Genomic DNA, 17,876 nt, shown 5'->3' with positions numbered 1-17,876 from the left:
TGAATTTTTACTTCTTAATATTAGCATTTTAGCTCAATAGCTCCTAGGTCATTTGACCTTCCGACCCCAAATTTCAATGGATGACACTCTCGCATGGCTTGGTTGAGGTATGCCTCTTGGATTTTAATTCCAATGCTTCCAATTATTTTTAGTGAATTTATCTATGTATCTATGTGATTGTATCTCAAAAGAGCACAAATCGCGGGGGGGAGGTTGAAAAGAGCACAAATCGTGGAGCTGTTGTTTTGAAAAGACATCTCGAGCTATTCTGTGAATCCTTTTACCGTAAAGCCTATAATAGGGGCACACTTGTTTTTAAAGAGCAGCTGGCATGACCACAAGAAAACAAAAGACGGCTGGCTTGACCGCAGTGCTAGACTTCTGAGGCGTTCGTCGCCAATACGGAACTACTAATCGTCAGTCCTCACAGTTTCGTCTGTTTTGACACACACGCACACCTGATTCTCGTTTGCTGTGTTACGAGATCCCTGCACGACGCGAGCTTGCTGACCGGCTCGTCATTTTAAAGTGTAAACGTGCAACGGCTCCGATATTCTCTTGCTGTGCTTTACGGCTTACGCGCCCCCGCTGCCCAGCGCAAGGGCACCCGCACTAGACTTTTATGATTTTATGACGGGCAAAAAGGATGATCTGATCGGGAGTGAAAAGTAGTTCTACTCTGCTTGGCTATCGAGGAGCGGAAACGTGAAAGTATGTGTGAAATGAAGTGCAAGTCTGAGGTGCTGCTGGTATGTTGTCAGCGCTGGAGGCTGAGATAAAGTGTAGTTAGAACTGCTTAGCCAATCAACTGCAAGGACACAGATCAACATGTTCCCATTAGCCATTAATGTCATCTAGGCAGACAAAGCATAGTCTCTCCAGCGTGTCCTGGGTCGTCCCCGGGGTCTCCTACCGGTGGGACATGCCACCCAGGGAGGCGTCCAGGAGGCATCCTGATAAGATGCCCGAGCCACCTCATCTGGCTCCTCTCAACGTGGAGGAGTAGCGACTCTACTCCGAGTCTCTCCTGGATGACCGAGCTTCTCACCCTATCTCTAAGGGAGAGCCCGGACATCCTGCGGAGAAAACTCATTTCGGCCGCTTGTATCCGAGATCTCGTTCTTTCGGTCACGACCCATAGCTCGTGACCATAGGTGAGGGTAGGAGCGTAAATCGACCGGTAAATTGAGAGCTTTGCCTTTTGGCTCAGCTCTCTCTTCACCACAACGGACCGGTACAGGGTCCGCATTACTGCCGACACTGCACCGATCCGCCTGTCGATCTCACGCTCCATCCTCCCCTCACTCGTGAACAAGACTCCAAGATACTTGAACTCCTCCACTTGGGGCAGGATCTCATCCCCGATCCGGAGAGGGCATTCCACCCTTTTCCGATCGAGGACCATAAACTCGGATTTGGAGGTGCTGACCCTCATCCCGACCGCTTCACACTCAGCTGCGAACCGTTCCAGCGAGAGCTCGAGATCACGGCCTGAAGAAGCCAACAGCACCACGTCATCTGCAAAAAGCAGAGACGCGATGCTGAGGTCCCCAAACCGGACCCCCTCAACGCCTCGGCTGCGCCTAGAAATTCTGTCCATAAAAATTATGAACAGAATCGGTGACAAAGGGCAGCCTTGGCGGAGTCCAACCCTCACTGGGAACGAATCCGACTTACTGCCGGAAATGCGGACCAGACTCTGGCATCGGTGATACAGGGACCAAACCGCCCTTATCAGTTGGCTCGGCACCCCGTATTCCCGAAGCACCCTCCACAGAACCTCCCGAGGGACACGGTCGAACGCCTTCTCCAAGTCCACAAAACACATGTGGACTGGTTGGGCGAACTCCCATGCACCCTCGAGGATCCTGCCGAGGGTGTAGAGCTGGTCCACTGTTCCACGGCCAGGACGAAAGCCACACTGCTCCTCCTGAATCCGAGGTTCGACCTCCCGACGGACCCTCCTCTCCAGCACCCGTGAATAGACCTTACCAGGGAGGCTGAGGAGTGTGATTCCCCTGTAATTGGAACACACCCTCCGGTCCCCCTTCTTAAAGAGGGGAACCACCACCCCAGTCTGCCAATCCAGAGGCACTGTCCCCGATGTCCACGCAACGTTGTAGAGGCATGTCAGCCATGACAGCCCTACAACATCCAGAGCCTTTAAGAACTCTGGGCGGATCTCATCCACCCCCGGGGTCTTGCCACCGAGGAGTTTTTTAACTACCTCAGTGACTTCGACCCCAGAGATTGGAGAATCCGCCTCAGAGTCTCCAGGCCCTGCTTCCTCAATGGAAGGCGTGTAGGTGGAATTGAGGAGGTCTTCGAAGTATTCTCCCCACCGACTCACGACGTCCCGAGTCGAGGTCAGCAGCACGCCATCCCCACTGTAAACAGTGTTGACGTTGCACTGCTTCCCCCTCCTGCGACGCCGGATGGCGGACCAGAATTTCCTCGAAGCCGTCCGAAAGTCATTCTCCATGGCCTCACCGAACTCCTCCCACGCCCGGGTTTTTGCCTCAGCAACCGCCGAAGCCGCGTTCCGCTTGGCCATCCGGTACCTGTCAGCTGCCTCCGGAGTCCCGCAGGCCAAAACGGCCCGATAGGACTCCTTCTTCAGCTTGACGGCATCCCTTACCGCCGGTGTCCACCAGCGGGTTCGGGGATTGCCGCCACGACAGGCACCAACGACCTTACGGCCACAGCTCCGGTCGGCTGCCTCAACAATGGAGGCGCGGAACATGGTCCACTCAGACTCAATGTCCCCCCTCTCCCCCGTGGGAAAAGCTCTGCCGGAGGTGGGAGTTGAAGCTCTTCCTGACAGGAGATTCTGCCAGACGTTCCCAGCAGACCCTCACAGAGCGTTTGGGTCTGCCAGGTCGGACCGGCATCTTCCCCCACCATCGGAGCCTACCCACCACCAATGTGCAGGCGCCCAGCCGGGGGGCAATAAGTATACCCACACCTGCTCGACGCCTCTCACCGTGGGCAACTCCAGAGTGGAAGAGAGTCCAGCCCCTCTCGAGAGGGCTTGTACCGGAACCCAAACTGTGCGTGGAGGCTAGTCCGACTATATCTAGTCTCTAAAAAAAATCTAACCAGGCTTTATCTCAATATCCTGCTATGTTTCCACTTCTCGACGTCGTTTGTGTCAGCAGAATCAGCAGCATCTCTGATTCGCGCTGCGTTTTGTTGTCACAAACAAGGCAGGACAACCAAATACAACATGGGCTGTTTATTTGGGGAAAGTTTAAAGGCAACAAGGAGGGCTGGAATGCTGGCAGAGCAGAGCAGGACAAGCTGACGAGCCGGTCAGCAGGCATCTCGTTACACAGCGGGTCAGGCAAACGAGAATCAGGTGGCAGGCAAGCGTGTCAAAAGCAGACAGAACGGTGAGGAATGACCGTTAGCAGTTCCGTATTAGCGACGCGCGCATCAGAGGTCTAGCGGCCAGCAGGGCGAGAGCGGAGACGTGACACAGCCGTGCACGAAAGAAAATGGACCGCAGTGCAGAAACAGTTGGGACAACGGCAATGAGTGCTGATAGCGCGGAGCGTGCACTGAGGACAAGCGCCGGGTACGCAGCTGCACTGCACTGCTGTCTAAGATTTTGGGACAGCGGCCGGCAACGAGCACTAATAGCGCGGGGCGTGCCTCTGAACAATGTGCGGATAACCTCGCGATGGACTGCCAGGGAGTGTCAGTCGGTCAGCATGGCAAGAACAGAGCGTAGCTGTGACACGTTTACACTTTAAATTGTTTAAAAATACAATAAAGTGTTTAAAAATAAAAACATAAATGTCTTGTGCTGATGCCCTCGCGCTGGGCCCCGGGGGCGCGTCAGCCGGCCAGCACACATGAGCAGAGAGGAGCCAAATACGTTTACACTTCAAAAAAGGTTCATAAAAGTCTTGTATGGATATTCTAGTAATATATTTAATCTTATTTATTTTTCATTTATTTAAATACAAAAGACCCCTCCGTGAGTCGTCACCTTATCGTGGTGGAGGGGTTTGCGTGCCCCTATTGTTAGAGATTTGCTCACTCCAACTTATTTTGCAAGAACCACACGGGAGACAAGTAAGTCCTTTTGGACACCTGCAGGTGGAGAGTCCATTCGTCGCTGTGCGTGCAGCGATGATCGAATGGAGGTCTGACTCAGGCCTCTTGCAGGAGCATTTTTATTGAGAGAAACAGAGTGGGGGTTGAGAGTGGGCGTGAGAGCAGACAGGATGGGGCCAAAGGCCCCGGCCTGCTGATCAAAGCACAGCAGGGGGTCTTTCACGATGTTGTGTTAACAAAACAACTTTGATTGCTTCCTCTGCAGCTAGTCAATCAGTTCAAAAGATCTTAGCACTTTGTTCTACTACTTTTGTTAAGACAGGACAGGCGAGGGTAATTATTACAGGTTACATTCCAACATAATCCTACGATAAAGATAACCTGGAAAACCCTAACAGCTATGATCCTAGGAGCCATTGTCTGGGGCTTCATGCTCCTGGTAGGGTCACCCATGGCAAACGGGTCCTAGGTGAGGGGCCATACAAAGCACGGCTCACAAGCCCCTTATGATGAATTAAATAAATGGATTGCGTTTTCCCTCGCCCGGACGCGGGTCACCAGGGCCCCCCTCTGGAGCCAGGCCTGGAGGCGGGGCTCGAAGGCGAGCGTCTGGTGGCCAGGCCTTCACCCATGGGGCCCGGCCGGGCACAGCCCGAAAAGGAAACGTGGGCCCCCCTTCCCATGGGCTCACCACTTGAGGGAGGGGCCAAAGGGGTCGGGTGCAGTGTAAGCTGGGCGGCAGCAAAAGGCAGGGACCTTGGCAGTCTGATCCCCGGCTGCAGAAGCTGGCTCTTGGGACATGGAATGTCACCTCTTTGGCTGGAAAGGAGCCCGAGCTGGTGTGCGGGGCAGAAAAGTTCCGACTAGACATAGTCGGACTTGCCTCCACGCACAGTTTGGGTTCCGGTATAAGCCCTCTCGAGAGGGGCTGGACTCTCTTCCACTCTGGAGTTGCCCACGGTGAGAGGCGTCGAGCAGGTGTGGGTATACTTATTGCCCCCTGGCTGGGCGCCTGCACATTGGGGTTCACCCCGGTGAGCGAGAGGGTAGCCTCCCTCCGCCTTTGGGTGGGGGTACAGGTCCTGACTGTTGTTTGTGTCTATGCACCAAACGGCAGCTCAGAGTACCCACCCTTCTTGGAGTCCCTGGAGGAAGTGCTGGAGAGCGCTCCTTCTGGGGACTCCATCGTTCTACTGGGTGACTTCAATGCTCACGTGGGCAATGACAGTGAGACCTGGAACGGCGTGATTGGGAGGAACGGCCCCCCCGATCTGAACCCAAGCGGTGTTCTATTATTGGACTTCTGTGCTCGACACGGATTTTCTATAATGAACACCATGTTCAAACATAAGGGTGTCCATGTGTGCGCTTGGCACCAGGACTAGGCCACAGTTCGATGATCGACTTTGTAGTTGTGTCATCGGATTTGCGGCCGCATGTTTTGGACACTCGGGCAAAGAGAGGGGCGGAGCTGTCAACTGATCACAACCTGGTGGTGGGTTGGCTCCGATGGTGGGGGAAGATGCCGGTCCGACCTGGCAGACCCAAACGCTCTGTGAGGGTCTGCTGGGAACGTCTGGCAGAATCCCTTGTCAGGAAGAGCTTCAACTCCCACCTCCGGCAGAGCTTTTCCCACGTCCCGGGGGAGGCGGGGGACATTGAGTCCGAGTGGACCATGTTCTGCGCCTCCATTGTTGAGGCAGCCGGGTTTCGGACGGTTTCGAGGAAATTCTGGTCCACCATCCGGCGTCTCAGGAGGGGGAAGCAGTGCAACGTCAACACTGTTTACAGTGGGGATGGCGTGCTGCTGACCTCAACTCGGGACGGTGGGGAGAATACTTCGAAGACCTCCTCAATTCCACCTACACGCCTTCCATTGAGGAAGCAGGGACTGGAGACTCTGAGGTGGACTCTCCAATCTCTGGGGCCGAAGTCACTGAGGTAGTTAAAAAACTCCTCGGTGGCAAGGCCCCGGGGGTGGATAAGATCCGCCCGGAGTTCTTAAGGGCTCTGGATGTTGTGGAGCTGTCATGGCTGACACGCCTCTACAACATTGCGTGGACATCGGGGACAGTACTTCTGGATTGGCAGACTGGGGTGGTGGTTCCCCTCTTTAAGAAGGGGGACCGGAGGGTGTGTTCCAATTACAGAGGAATCACACTCCTCAGCCTCCCTGGTAAGGTCTATTCAGGGGTGCTGGAGAGGAGGGTCCGTCGGGAGGTCGAACCTCGGATTCAGGAGGAGCAGTGTGGCTTTCGTCCTGGCCGTGGAACAGTGGACCAGCTCTACACCCTCAGTAGGATCCTTGAGGGTACATGGGAGTTAGGTCCAACCAGTCCACATGTTTTGTGGACTTGGAGAAGGCATTCGACTGTGTCCCTCGGGAGGTTCTGTGGAAGGTGCTTCGGGAGTACGGGGTGCCGAGCCAACTGATAAGGGCGGTTCGGTCCCTGTATCACCGATGCCAGAGTTTGGGCCGCATTTCCGGCAGTAAGTCGGATTTGTTCCCAGTGAGGGTTGGACTGCCCTTTGTCACAGATTCTGTTCATAATTTTTATGGACAGAATTTGTAGGCGCAGCCGAGGCGTTGAGGGGGTCCGGTTTGGGGACCTCAGCAGACGACGTGGTGCTGTTGGCTTCTTCAGGCCGTGATCTCCAGCTCTCACTGGAGCGGTTCACAGCCGAGTGTGAAGCGGTCGGGATGAGGGTCAGCACCTCCAAATCCGAGTCTATGGTCCTCGATCGGAAAAGGGTGGAATGCCCTCTCCGGATCGGGGATGAGATCCTGCCCCAAGTGGAGGAGTTTAAGTATCTTGGGGTCTTGTTCACGACTGAGGGCAGGATGGAGCGCGAGATCGACAGGCGGATCGGTGCAGCGTCGCCAGTAGTGAGAACTCTGTACCGGTCGGTCGTGGTAAAGAGAGAGCTGAGCCAAAAGGCAAAGCTCTTGATTTACCGGTCGATTTACGCTCCTACCCTCACCTATGGTCACGAACTATGGGTCGTGACCGAAAGAACAAGATCCCGGATACAAGCGGCCGAAATTAGTTTTCTCCGCAGGATGTCCGGGCTCTCCCTTAGAGATAGGGTGAGAAGCTCGGTCATCCAGGAGAGACTCGGAGTAGAGTCGCTACTCCTCCACGTTGAGAGGAGCCAGATGAGGTGGCTCGGGCATCTCATCAGGATGCCTCCTGGATGCCTCCCTGGGGAGGTGTTCCGGGCATGTCCCACCGGTAGGAGACCCCGGGGATGACCCAGGACGCGCTGGAGAGACTATGTCTCTCAGCTGGTCCGGGAACTCCTTGGGATCCCCTGGGATGAGCTGGATGAATATATATATATATATAATATATATATACATTGTGTGTGTGTGTGTGTGTGTGTGTGTGTGTGTGTGTGTGTGTGTGTGTGTGTGTGTGTGTGTGTGCGCGCGTGTGTGTGTGTGTGTGTGTGCGTGTGTGTGTTTGTGTCTGTGCATGCACACGCGCGCACATAGGAGAGACGCACAACTTTGAGAATGCCTTTCAACGAAGCAACACGGACCTCTCAACTTTACCTCTGGCCTTTTACTCTGGAATGTATGCATATGCTGGGTGGTAGGTATGAACGTCTAGGATGGATGCATATGCTGGGTGGTAGGTATGACCGTCACCAGACATGGTTTTATTTATTTAGATTATCAAATGTAATGAATCAAATTATCGTGGGAAATAATTATTTGGTCAATAATGGCCTCGATCTAGGGCTCCGTGCAAGATCTCACCCCGTGGGGTCAGAATTATCACAAGAACGGTGAACAAAAATCCCAGAACCACACTGGGGGGACCTGCAGAGAGCTGGGACCAAAGTAACTGTCACGCCTGAGCCCCAGCTGTTCCACTAAGTGTCAGTTGTCTTGGTTTCTGTCTGTGTGCTCGCCCCTCCCTTCCTGTGTGCCCATGATGAGTTGGATTATTCCCACCTGCCTCTTGTTACCTGTCGTGTATATAAGTCCTGTCTGCCCCTCATTCTCCGTCGGATCATTGTTGTGTGTTCATGTCATGATGTCTTTTTGGTTCCTGTTCCCATCATTGGTAATGTAACCCTGTCTTTTTGTTTCACGTCTTTTTGGTCAGTCTCGTTGTTAGGTTTTGTTAAGTCATTTCAGTTGCCGAGTCTGTTAGTTTGCGTTCGTCAATAAACCCTGGTCCAAGCTGCACTTGGTCGTCCTGCTCCATTTCCACTCCGTCCGTGACAGTAACAAAGACTACCATCAGTAACACACTACATCGCCAGGGACTCAAATCCTGGAGTGCCACACATGTTGTCATGCTGTCATGTGTCGTCCGGATCATTTCCTGTTTTATTGTGATTTCCCTCTCGTTCCAGTCAGTGTGTCCTTCCCCTGTGCGTCCGGTCACGTGAACCCCTGATTCCAAGTGTGTGCACCTGCGTCAATGACCAACTGTCTTCACCTGTGTTCCCCTCCTGTGTCCATATAACCCGCGTCTTTCCTAGTATCCAGTGCCAGTGCGTCTTGCCTTGTCAGAACACTAGCGATCACGAAACCCTCGAGTTCCACGTAGAAGCCTTGTTTGAGCGACTTTGATCACCGATGTTAACTTGGTTACATCGCTACCTTGTTTTTGTATTTCCCTCGGTTCGAGGCGCTTTGATTTCCCCTTTTTCTCCCTCGGTTCGAGGCGCCTTTGTTTTCCCTTTTTTCCCTCCTAATGAGGCGTTTTTTGTTCGACTGTCAGTGGAGACAATAAAAGCCTTTTTGGACATTGAACTCTCTGCATTCGAGTCCTCTCCCTGCTCTGCGCCTGACACATGTCTCCCTGCTTAATCGTATACATGTCCAGGCCCGTCTGAAGTTTGTTAGCGAGCATTTGGATTATCCAGAAGAGAATTGGGAGAATGTCATGAGATCTTGCGTAGAGCTCCAGATCGAGGCCATTATTTACCAAATACTTATGTCATAACTTTGCCCAAAAAAAAAGCCACACTAGTCACTGGTTTCACCTAAACCTCTTGTGCACATGTGGTGGTGGGCTCAGCTCGTTATATTACACAGTGCAACCAAACTCAGTAGCAGAGCAAGAAACACTAACTTTCACTCGTGATGATGATGAGTGACAGCACCTTGGAATAGAAATGGGCAAACCAAACAACGGTGTAAGCCCAAAGGTCATGTTCCTAAAATGACATATGAATAGAACAAAAACAAATTACACCTAAAGTGAGACATAAAACTGAACAAAGTTGGTGTCCTTAGAGAGAGAAAACATTGTACAGTATTTAAGTGATTACGTACAGTAGTTTTCAGAATAATAGTAGTGCTATGTGATTTATTACAGATTTTGAGTATATTTTTAGGGTTATATGGGAAACAAGGTACCAGTAGAATCGCTAGATTTTTACAAATACAACAGGACCGAGCATTCGTGATATGCACTCTCATATGGCTCTGAAATTGGGCTATTAGTAAAAAAAAAAGTAGAAAAAGGGGTGTTCACAATTGGAGTATCTAGTATCTGTTGTTGACCCTACAAATTTAAAAGCATTATTTTCAAACTGCGGCATGGTGGATCACTGATTCACATTTCAGAGATACGCCTTCCTGTGTAAGAGTTGTATGTTTTCCCCGTGCCTGCGTGCATTTCCTCCGGGTACTCCAGATTCCGCCCACGTTCCAAAAACGTCCGCATGTGTGATTGTGACTGTGAATGGTTGTTTATCTATGTGTACCCTGCGATTGGCTGACTACCAGTTCAGGGTCTCTCCTGCCTACTGCCCGATGTCAGCTGGGATAGTTCTCCAACCAGAGGAGGGTCAGAATTCGTCTGACCAGGAACAAGCTGTCTCTTTGTTCCTGGTAATCTGAGGTCTTAGGTGTGGCAAGTGGTGGGACCTGGTTGATCCTGGATGGCCTTTACCCGCCCCTCAATGTCCCAGGTGAGGGCAGCAACCACAGCTCCCAGTCTGGGAGAATGGGCTTGGGGTTCTCCTCCTGGGAGAAACGGGAGAGGGCATCAGTCTTAGTGTTGCGCAAATCAGAGTGGTAAGAGAGGGTGAAATTAAACTGTGTTAAACACAGACCACCGGGACTGACGAGAGTTCGTAAATACTGCAAGTCAGTGGCAGGGGTGGCAGGGGTGGCAGGTTTGCGGTTGGTGGTCACGACAACCTCCTTTGAACTAATCTGGTGACATCTCACGCACCACTGATGTACTGCTATTCCAGTTCCCCAGTCAAGAAAAGGATTGCGTTGGCACAGTCAGGGATAGCCCAGAATGAGAGCTTGACCAGGTTGCAGATGGAATTGGATAGTCTCCCAATGATTGCCTGACAGAAGCATCGTTACTGGGGCTGAGCCATGAGTCACCGTGCCGAGTGGACGGCCATCCAGAGCTCATGCAGGAACAGGTGGGGTCAAGAGATGGTGGCCTATGCCCAACTGTCGGGCGAGACCCACATCCATTATGTTTGCCTCTGCTCCAAAGTCAACAAGGGCGGCCAGAGTTTGGGTGTTGTTGGCTCACAGAAGACTGGTTTGGAGCAGGACCTTACGACTGGAAAGGGGAAGGAGGCATGTTGAGCTCACACAGATTACCCTACACCGGGTGCCCCGGGCTTTAACTGGGCAGGAAGCATCATTATGGCCCTCACCCCCAAAGTACAGGCACACATTGGATGTGAAGCGCCGCTGGTGCTATTCAGTAGTGACCAGGAGTGAGGGAAGCACGACAAATCTCCATGGGCTCAGATTGACTTAACTGGATGGAAGGCCAGGTTGACGGAAAAGGCGACCCGACCACGGTTGGTAGGCTGGCTCTGGCGTCCATTCTCTCTTCTTCAAGCCTGAATTCGACAGTCAATGCAGGCTGCAAGGGCAATGGCTTCGTCGAGGGTGCTAGACAGATCACGTGACACAAGCTCATCCTTGACGTAACCCGCAATGATGTGATAAAAAAACATCCATGACTGCTGCCATGTTCCAGGAGCTGTATCTCACCAAGGTTCTGAAGTCTATGGAATAGTCTGCCACTGTTCGATTGCCTTGATGGGTGTTCGTGAGCTCATGGGAAGCGTCAGAGCTCGCAGAGGCGAGGTTGAAAACCCTTATCTCCACGAACAAGGCAAAGGAGGTGTCACGTCTCGTCCCCAGCCATGTTACTATGTTTCTAGGTTGTCATGGTTTTTGTTCGCGCCGCCCCTCCCCTCCTGTGTCACTTCAATCAATGTAACTGCGGTCACCTGCTTCGTGTTTTGTATTTAAGTCCAGTCTGCCCCTCACTCCCGGTCGGATCATTGTATTGTTGTTGTCGTACTGTCTTGGTGTCGTCATGTCCTGCTGTCTTCTTGTTTCACGTCCCGGTCAGTCAGTCAAGTTATTGTTTGTTAAGTCATGTCAGTTTGCCTTTTGAGTTCCCTTCAATAAACCCTGGTCCAAGCTGCATTTGGTCGCCCTGCCCCATCCGCTCCGTGACAGAATGATCCGACCACTTCAGCGACCAGCACCTGGACCAACCTCGTCCATCAGTTCCCGCTGTGACGCCCGATCCACGTCCATCGTCCGAGCTTGTTCCAGCGCCATCGGCTCCGCGACCGTCATCGGACTTCGCACCCGCGACGCCGGACCCCCAGCTGCCATCGGAATTCTTACCGCCGCCATCAGGACTCGCGGCCACCATCGGGCCCCACTCCAGTGTCGCCAGACTTCGATCCGGTTGCGCCGGACCCGCGATCGGCCCTGGCCCCACTCCCACTGCTGCGGCGCGTGATGGCTCTTGCCGCTGCGCACAGCCCCACCTTCCGAATGCCGCTGATTGCGGTCCGGACTTCCAAACGCCGCCGATTGCGGCTCTGACTTTTCGTATGCCGCCGATTGCGGTTCATGTCCCCAGGTTGCCGCCGATTGCGGTTCATGTCCCCGAGTTGCCGCCGGTTGCGGTTCATGTCCCTAGAATTGCCGCCGATTGCGGTTCGTGTTCCAGAGTTGCCGCCGATTGCGGTTCACATTCCAGAGTTGCCGCCGATTGCAGTTCGTGTTCCAGAGTTGCCGCCGATTGCGGTTTATGTTCTAGAGTTGCCGCCGATTGTGGTTCGTGTTCCAGAGTTGCCGCCAATTGCAGTTCATGTCCCCCCGAGTAGCTGCTGATTGCAGTTCATGTCCCCCGAGTAGCTGCCGATTGCAGGTCATGTCCCCCCGAGTAGCTGCCAATTGCGGTTCATGTCCCCGAGTAGCCGCCGATTGCGGTTCGTGTCCCCGAGTTGCCGCCAATTGCGGTTCATGTCCCCAGAGTTGCCGCCGAGCGCGGTTAGGACTTTGCCATGGCCAGTGAGGTCATTTAAACTGGTGCCCCCCCCCCCAGAGCTCATCCGTTCAGATGGGTGATGACGTACTCGACTCTGGCACCCTCTATCACAAAGGTCCGGGGTTGCAGGGAGAATCGGACCCTGCAGCTTGTCAGGAACTCTCGCACCTGTCGGCGATCACCGTCAAACAGTTTGGGGTGTCTGACCTTGGGTCCCGGAATGTCAGGAGCCGAGAATGTAGCCACTGAAGGCAGAATGTTAGGTTCAGGCAGGAGTTGCGCAGATCCGATGGAGGTAGGCGGGGAGGCTAAGATCCTGAAAGCCTGTAGACCTTGGGCCAGCTGCTGGTGTTGTTGCTGGAGCTGCTCTTAATGGTGCCAGCCGAGCTGGACCAACGAAGTAACATCACCAGAATTCTGGGTGACCTCCTTCTTGGCGCATTCAAGATGGTCCATGGCAGAGAGTTTGTGTGCTGGTCTTGGTCTGTCGTACTGCCAGGTACGAGGCAGAACAACCAAGTGCAACACCAACGCAAGTTTATTGAGAAAAAGAAAGGAAAAGGGAAATGGGAAGAATGGGGATCTGGGCAGGGTGGCGGCAGCGGAATAGTTTGGGCTGGGAAGGAAGGAGAGTCCAAGTAGGGCAAAGGCAGAGGAGTAGTCTGGGTCGATTGGCTGCTGGTGCCAGAACACGGTTGTCGCTCACAGTGCTGAGATGCAGTTAGGTGGGGGATATCGGGGCAGGACAGCAATTGTCGTTGGATCAGGCAAGGCTCAGCGAAATGGCAGTCGGGTCGGGCAAGGTCAAAAAAATTGTAGTCCGGTCGGGCAGGGTCCAGAGCAACCAAGGTCTGGTCAGGCAGATCAGTTTTGGGAGAGAAACCCAGCGAGCAGGAACAGGTAGCAGCACAGATGGACTGAAACTAAGTGATGGGAGACTTTTGCTTAAACACACACACACATGCACGCACACACGTACGCACGCACACATGCGCGCGCGCGCACACACACACACACACACACACACACACACACACACACACACACACACACACACAGAGAGAGAGACACGAGCGAACAAGGGACAGGTAGCAGTGATGAGCGCTGATTATGGGGAGGTTCCTGATTGGTTGGCGTATGATTGAGGATTAGCGTGGTGGGCGTGGCAGATGGCAGTGTGTGTGGTGGAAAGTTACCCAACTCGTTGAACGAAGACTTGTGACATGTTCTCTTCAGCATAAAGCAACACCATAGTAGGAAACCCATGCCTATATAAGAAAGGTTGCGTTGCCATGCTTCACTGTCTTCACTGAGAACTGTGGCTTGAATTCAGAGTTTCGGGGTCATTTCACACACAGTCTTGTCATTTTTTTGCACCTGAGTAGAAGCTTTCCCCTCTCCAATCACCTTTTTTAATCAATCAATGTTCTTCTGAACAATGTCTTGAATGGTATTTTCCTGGGGCTTTCAAAGAGAAAAGCATGTCCAACAGGTGTTGGCTTCGTCCTTAAATTGGTGACCTCTGATTCACACTTGCTAGTTCCACAAAATTGATAAACTCACTGAATATAGTGATAGAAATGCCACACTACTATTATTGTGAACAGACTCTTATCTACTTTTTCTTACTAATAGCCCAATTTCACAGCCTTAAGCGTGTGCATATATACGTATATCATGAATACTTGGTCTTGTTGGATTTGTGAAAATCTACTGAATCTACGGGTACCTTGTTTTCGATGTAACAATAAAATACATACCTTAAATCTGGATTCATCTTTTTAGTCATAAGCACTACTGTCATCCTGAAGACTACCGTAAGCTATGTGAAGAGGAAAGTGATTTTCACCAATTTTATATTATCAAGCTTTGAGACAACTGCAGGTATTGGGAAATGTGCTATATACATTTGTATTGTATTGTAAATCGACTAATGTTAAAAGTTAATTAGTAAAATACCAGTAACATACAGCAAAGCCATAACCTCTTTATCTAAAGGCTAGGAAGGTTTTTTTTCCCATGATTTTTCTCATGACTAATACATTTATACGCTCATAAATAGGCTGTGGACCCCTGTTGTGCTGTTACGTTAATAAAAGTTATGGATCCCTAAATAATCATCTCTTTCCTGACAATCATCTTTGTATATATTCTCTTACAAATGGTAATTAAACATTAAAAACCTTACGCGATCATGCGGCGACTTTACATGCATTTTTTGTAACGGCCATCGGGGGGGGGGGGGGCTAGAGCAGAAAAGGTAAGAGTAAGAGAGGTGGAATATACTGTATGCGTCGAGGAAGACAGTAGTGGTGCGTTGTGCACGAGGAAAGTTAGCGTAAACAGAGCCCAATGATGGAAGACACTGGAAGGCGTGCGTATGACGCAGCTTTCAAGTTAAAAGCCATTGAGCTGGTTGATAAAGAAGGGAACAGAGCGGTTGCATGTAAACTTAGAATAAGTTTGGATGACCAGTGGCGAGAAATCGGTTACAAAAACTGAACGCATGCGAAGAGCAACTTTCGCACAAGTCTGCCAGTGGATCCTGACAGCGTGGAGCAGTGTGAAAAAATCCACTATCACCAACGGGTTTCGAAAAGCCGGTCTGCTGCGTGACGGAGAGGAAAGCACAAGCTCATAAGTGAATTTGCCTCAGGACGAGAGCGACGATGAAAGTGACAATGAAAGAGAGAATGAGAAAGAGTGTTGCGACGTACATCTGGCGCTATTCCAATCGGACACTGAGGAGGAAGATGTTGCTGATTTCAGTGAACAGGAGGAAGAAAAAGACGGCTCTCAATGACTTTGTTGACTGGTATGTTTTTTTAACCACCTAGTTAGTGCTGTTACTTCCGTATTTACAACAAAATGTTAGTTATTGTTAGAGATTTGCTCACTCCAACTTATTTTGCAAGAACCACACGGGAGACAGGCAAGTTCTTTTAGACACCTGCAGGTGGAGAGTTCACTCGCTCCAGAATGAAGTCTGAAAAGTCTCCTTCCTGCAAGGGCATATTTATTAGGAGGAACAGAGTGGGGGTGAGAGTGGACAGGTTTGGTGAACCCCCGGCCTCTGGTAATATCAGAGCAGGGGGTGTTTTACGATGTTGTGGGGAAACAGAACAACTTTGATTGCTTCCTCTGCAGCTGGTCACTCAAGCAGAGGAAGCAACCACTTTACTACGTTGTGAGAGCAAGACAAGATTGGTTAATCATTATAGTCTACATTCCAACATAATCCTATGATAAAGATAACCTGGAAAACCCTAACATCTCCCTCCTGTTTTATCATATGATTATGTCACCCCAAACAACAAAGACAAGTAAGAAATATATGTATAATGAAGAACAGCAAAAATAAAAACAACAAACAATGATAGCAACACCTTCCAGTGAAGATGAGGCATTACCTCAACACCCCAGATCAAACTTATTGTGTAAGCGAAAAACCTGCTGGCCAGATGTCATTAGCAGGAAAATTCTTACACGGTCCCTTTGCCACAGGCGACCAGAATGCTATCAATAAAAAAATAAAAACACTGAAACAGCACATTATTGTATCCATCACTTGCGAATCATTTTCGATGGTCAAATCATCAAGTTTCTGTAAAACATGCTCAACAGAACAGCATCTACGCAATCCACGTCTCATTATCATTATCACATCTGTCACGTCTAAGAAGTTGTATATGTGCTCGTGTTTTCGTCAGCTGATGATGTTCTAGTCTGTAGGTGAGGTCTGTCACACACACTGGCGCACACACTCGTGTCCAGTTGGCAGGCAGCATTGGACAACTCCTGTGACCACAAAACCACAATCCGTTCTGAACAGGCACGTGCACCCATAGGATGCAGGTGAGGCAGTGCCTCTGAACTTCTGGATGAAGTAGGTCCTGTCCGATGGTGCAGCCATGTTGGTAGTAGAGCCCTTACACCTTGAAAACGGCTCTCTCATCCTGGCACACAGTGGTGATGTCCAAAGCTCCCATCCAGTTTCCTCCTTCAGAGCAGTCGTCGTTAATGCATTTGTGGGTCCTCCAACCTTGGATGCAACATGTGTAGTCAGCAAGACTTGGAATGGTCCCTCCCGTCGTGGCTGGCCCAGTTCCTTCTTTTGATGACCTTGGTGTAGACCCAGTCTCCTGGATGGATGGGGTTGTTGACCTGTGAGGAGGAAAGATCAGGCGGCAGTAAATTTGTCTTTGACACAGTTTGAGCGTCCTGATCATATAATCTGTCAAGGACTGCTCTTCATCTGTTGCTTGCAACTCTCGTAGTCAATTGTAGTGCCCATTTAACTGGCAAATAGGAATGTTTGCGGGAAGAGTTTGAACACTTCCTAATGATTCCCTTTAACCAAAGACTATTTATGACAGGGGCGTTCCCATTTATTGCCTCCTGGTGTAAAAAAGATTGTCTTATCCATGCATTCTTTCTCCTCACACGCTCGCACCCACACAGGGTGCGCGCACACACACACACACACACACACACACAAACACACACACACACACACACACATCTGCACGCACACATACACAAAACGGCATACAAAGTTCAGACGAACAACAACAGACTGCCACAATTTTACAGAGATTACACACAAACACAGAACACACAGACAAAGGGATTCTAATCCATCTCTCATGTAGCTTCTTTTGATAGAATCTCCTATTGGTAACTGTATAGCAGACGTTTTAGCATATAATCCCATACTCTGCTCTCTCACTTCTACTTTTTCATGTCGGTGGAGTCGTAGGTGGCCCCTATTGCAGTCATTGTCTTGTTAACTGTCGCCTTGTGACTCCTATGCATGATTGTGTGAATGTCAAAAATTGAACGTACCTAACTTTCTGACCATCCAACCTCCACTGTGGAACAAAAAACCTTACTATTGTATTGAGGTACATTGAGCAACCTAGCTTCCTCCTGACTGCCAAATGTCCTGTTCTAAAATTTATATTATTCAACCTCTACGTCTTAAGCTTGATGAGCCAAAATATAAGATCTTGCTCTTGTTTCCTACTGTTTTAGCCTATTTGTTTTATCCAAATCCGTTCAATCACTGATTATAATGCTTTTCTCTGTAGCCCTACGTATTTTTCAATTTTTTATTTATTTATTTATCAAATCTCCTCAGTTCTGTCAAACTCAGTGCACAATGAACCTCCCTTCCACTTTGAACCAAGCTTCACCAAATTTGGGAACGCCGTAGCAAGGAGTGCGATTTGGTTGTCGGACACTCCAAGTCCATATCTTTTTGCTGCACTTCACCCTCTCAAGTTGGTGTTCTTTTGTTGTTGCTTCAGAGCGACCCCATCCATCACGCTTGAATGAGTCCATTGTTCAAATGAGTCAATTTTCATCATTGTGAGTTCCTCCGCTTTTCACTGTCTTTTCCGTCCCCGAGGATGTTGTATTTCCTCCGGAGTGTACTTGTCCTGGCGGCTCGGTGGCACACTGGGTAGCACGTCCGCCTCACAGTTAGGAGGGTGCGGGTTCGATTCCACCTCC

The 17,876-nt window shown here is 50.7% G+C and overlaps 1 protein-coding gene across 6 annotated transcripts in view; it reads left to right on the top strand.

Moving 5' to 3' along the window:
* slc7a11 (solute carrier family 7 member 11) overlaps nucleotides 1-17,876 on the top strand; it is a 246,158-nt gene that overhangs the window by 127,374 nt on the left and 100,908 nt on the right. For 5 of the 6 annotated variants that reach the window (XM_068651937.1, XM_068651935.1, XM_068651936.1 and 2 more), the window contains exon 5: nucleotides 7,559-7,658. The exons of the other annotated variant lie outside the window; for it this stretch is intronic. In XM_068651937.1, coding sequence (XP_068508038.1) covers nucleotides 7,559-7,658 — 100 coding nt within the window. The remainder of the gene's footprint in view (nucleotides 1-7,558; nucleotides 7,659-17,876) is intronic. 6 annotated transcript variants of the gene reach the window in all.

Source organism: Syngnathus scovelli, chromosome 1, assembly GCF_024217435.2.
Source record: "Syngnathus scovelli strain Florida chromosome 1, RoL_Ssco_1.2, whole genome shotgun sequence".
In the NCBI taxonomy this organism is placed as follows: domain Eukaryota; kingdom Metazoa; phylum Chordata; class Actinopteri; order Syngnathiformes; family Syngnathidae; genus Syngnathus; species Syngnathus scovelli.
Note: the sequence above shows the minus strand (reverse complement) of the source record. Positions and strands in the feature narration are given on the sequence as shown.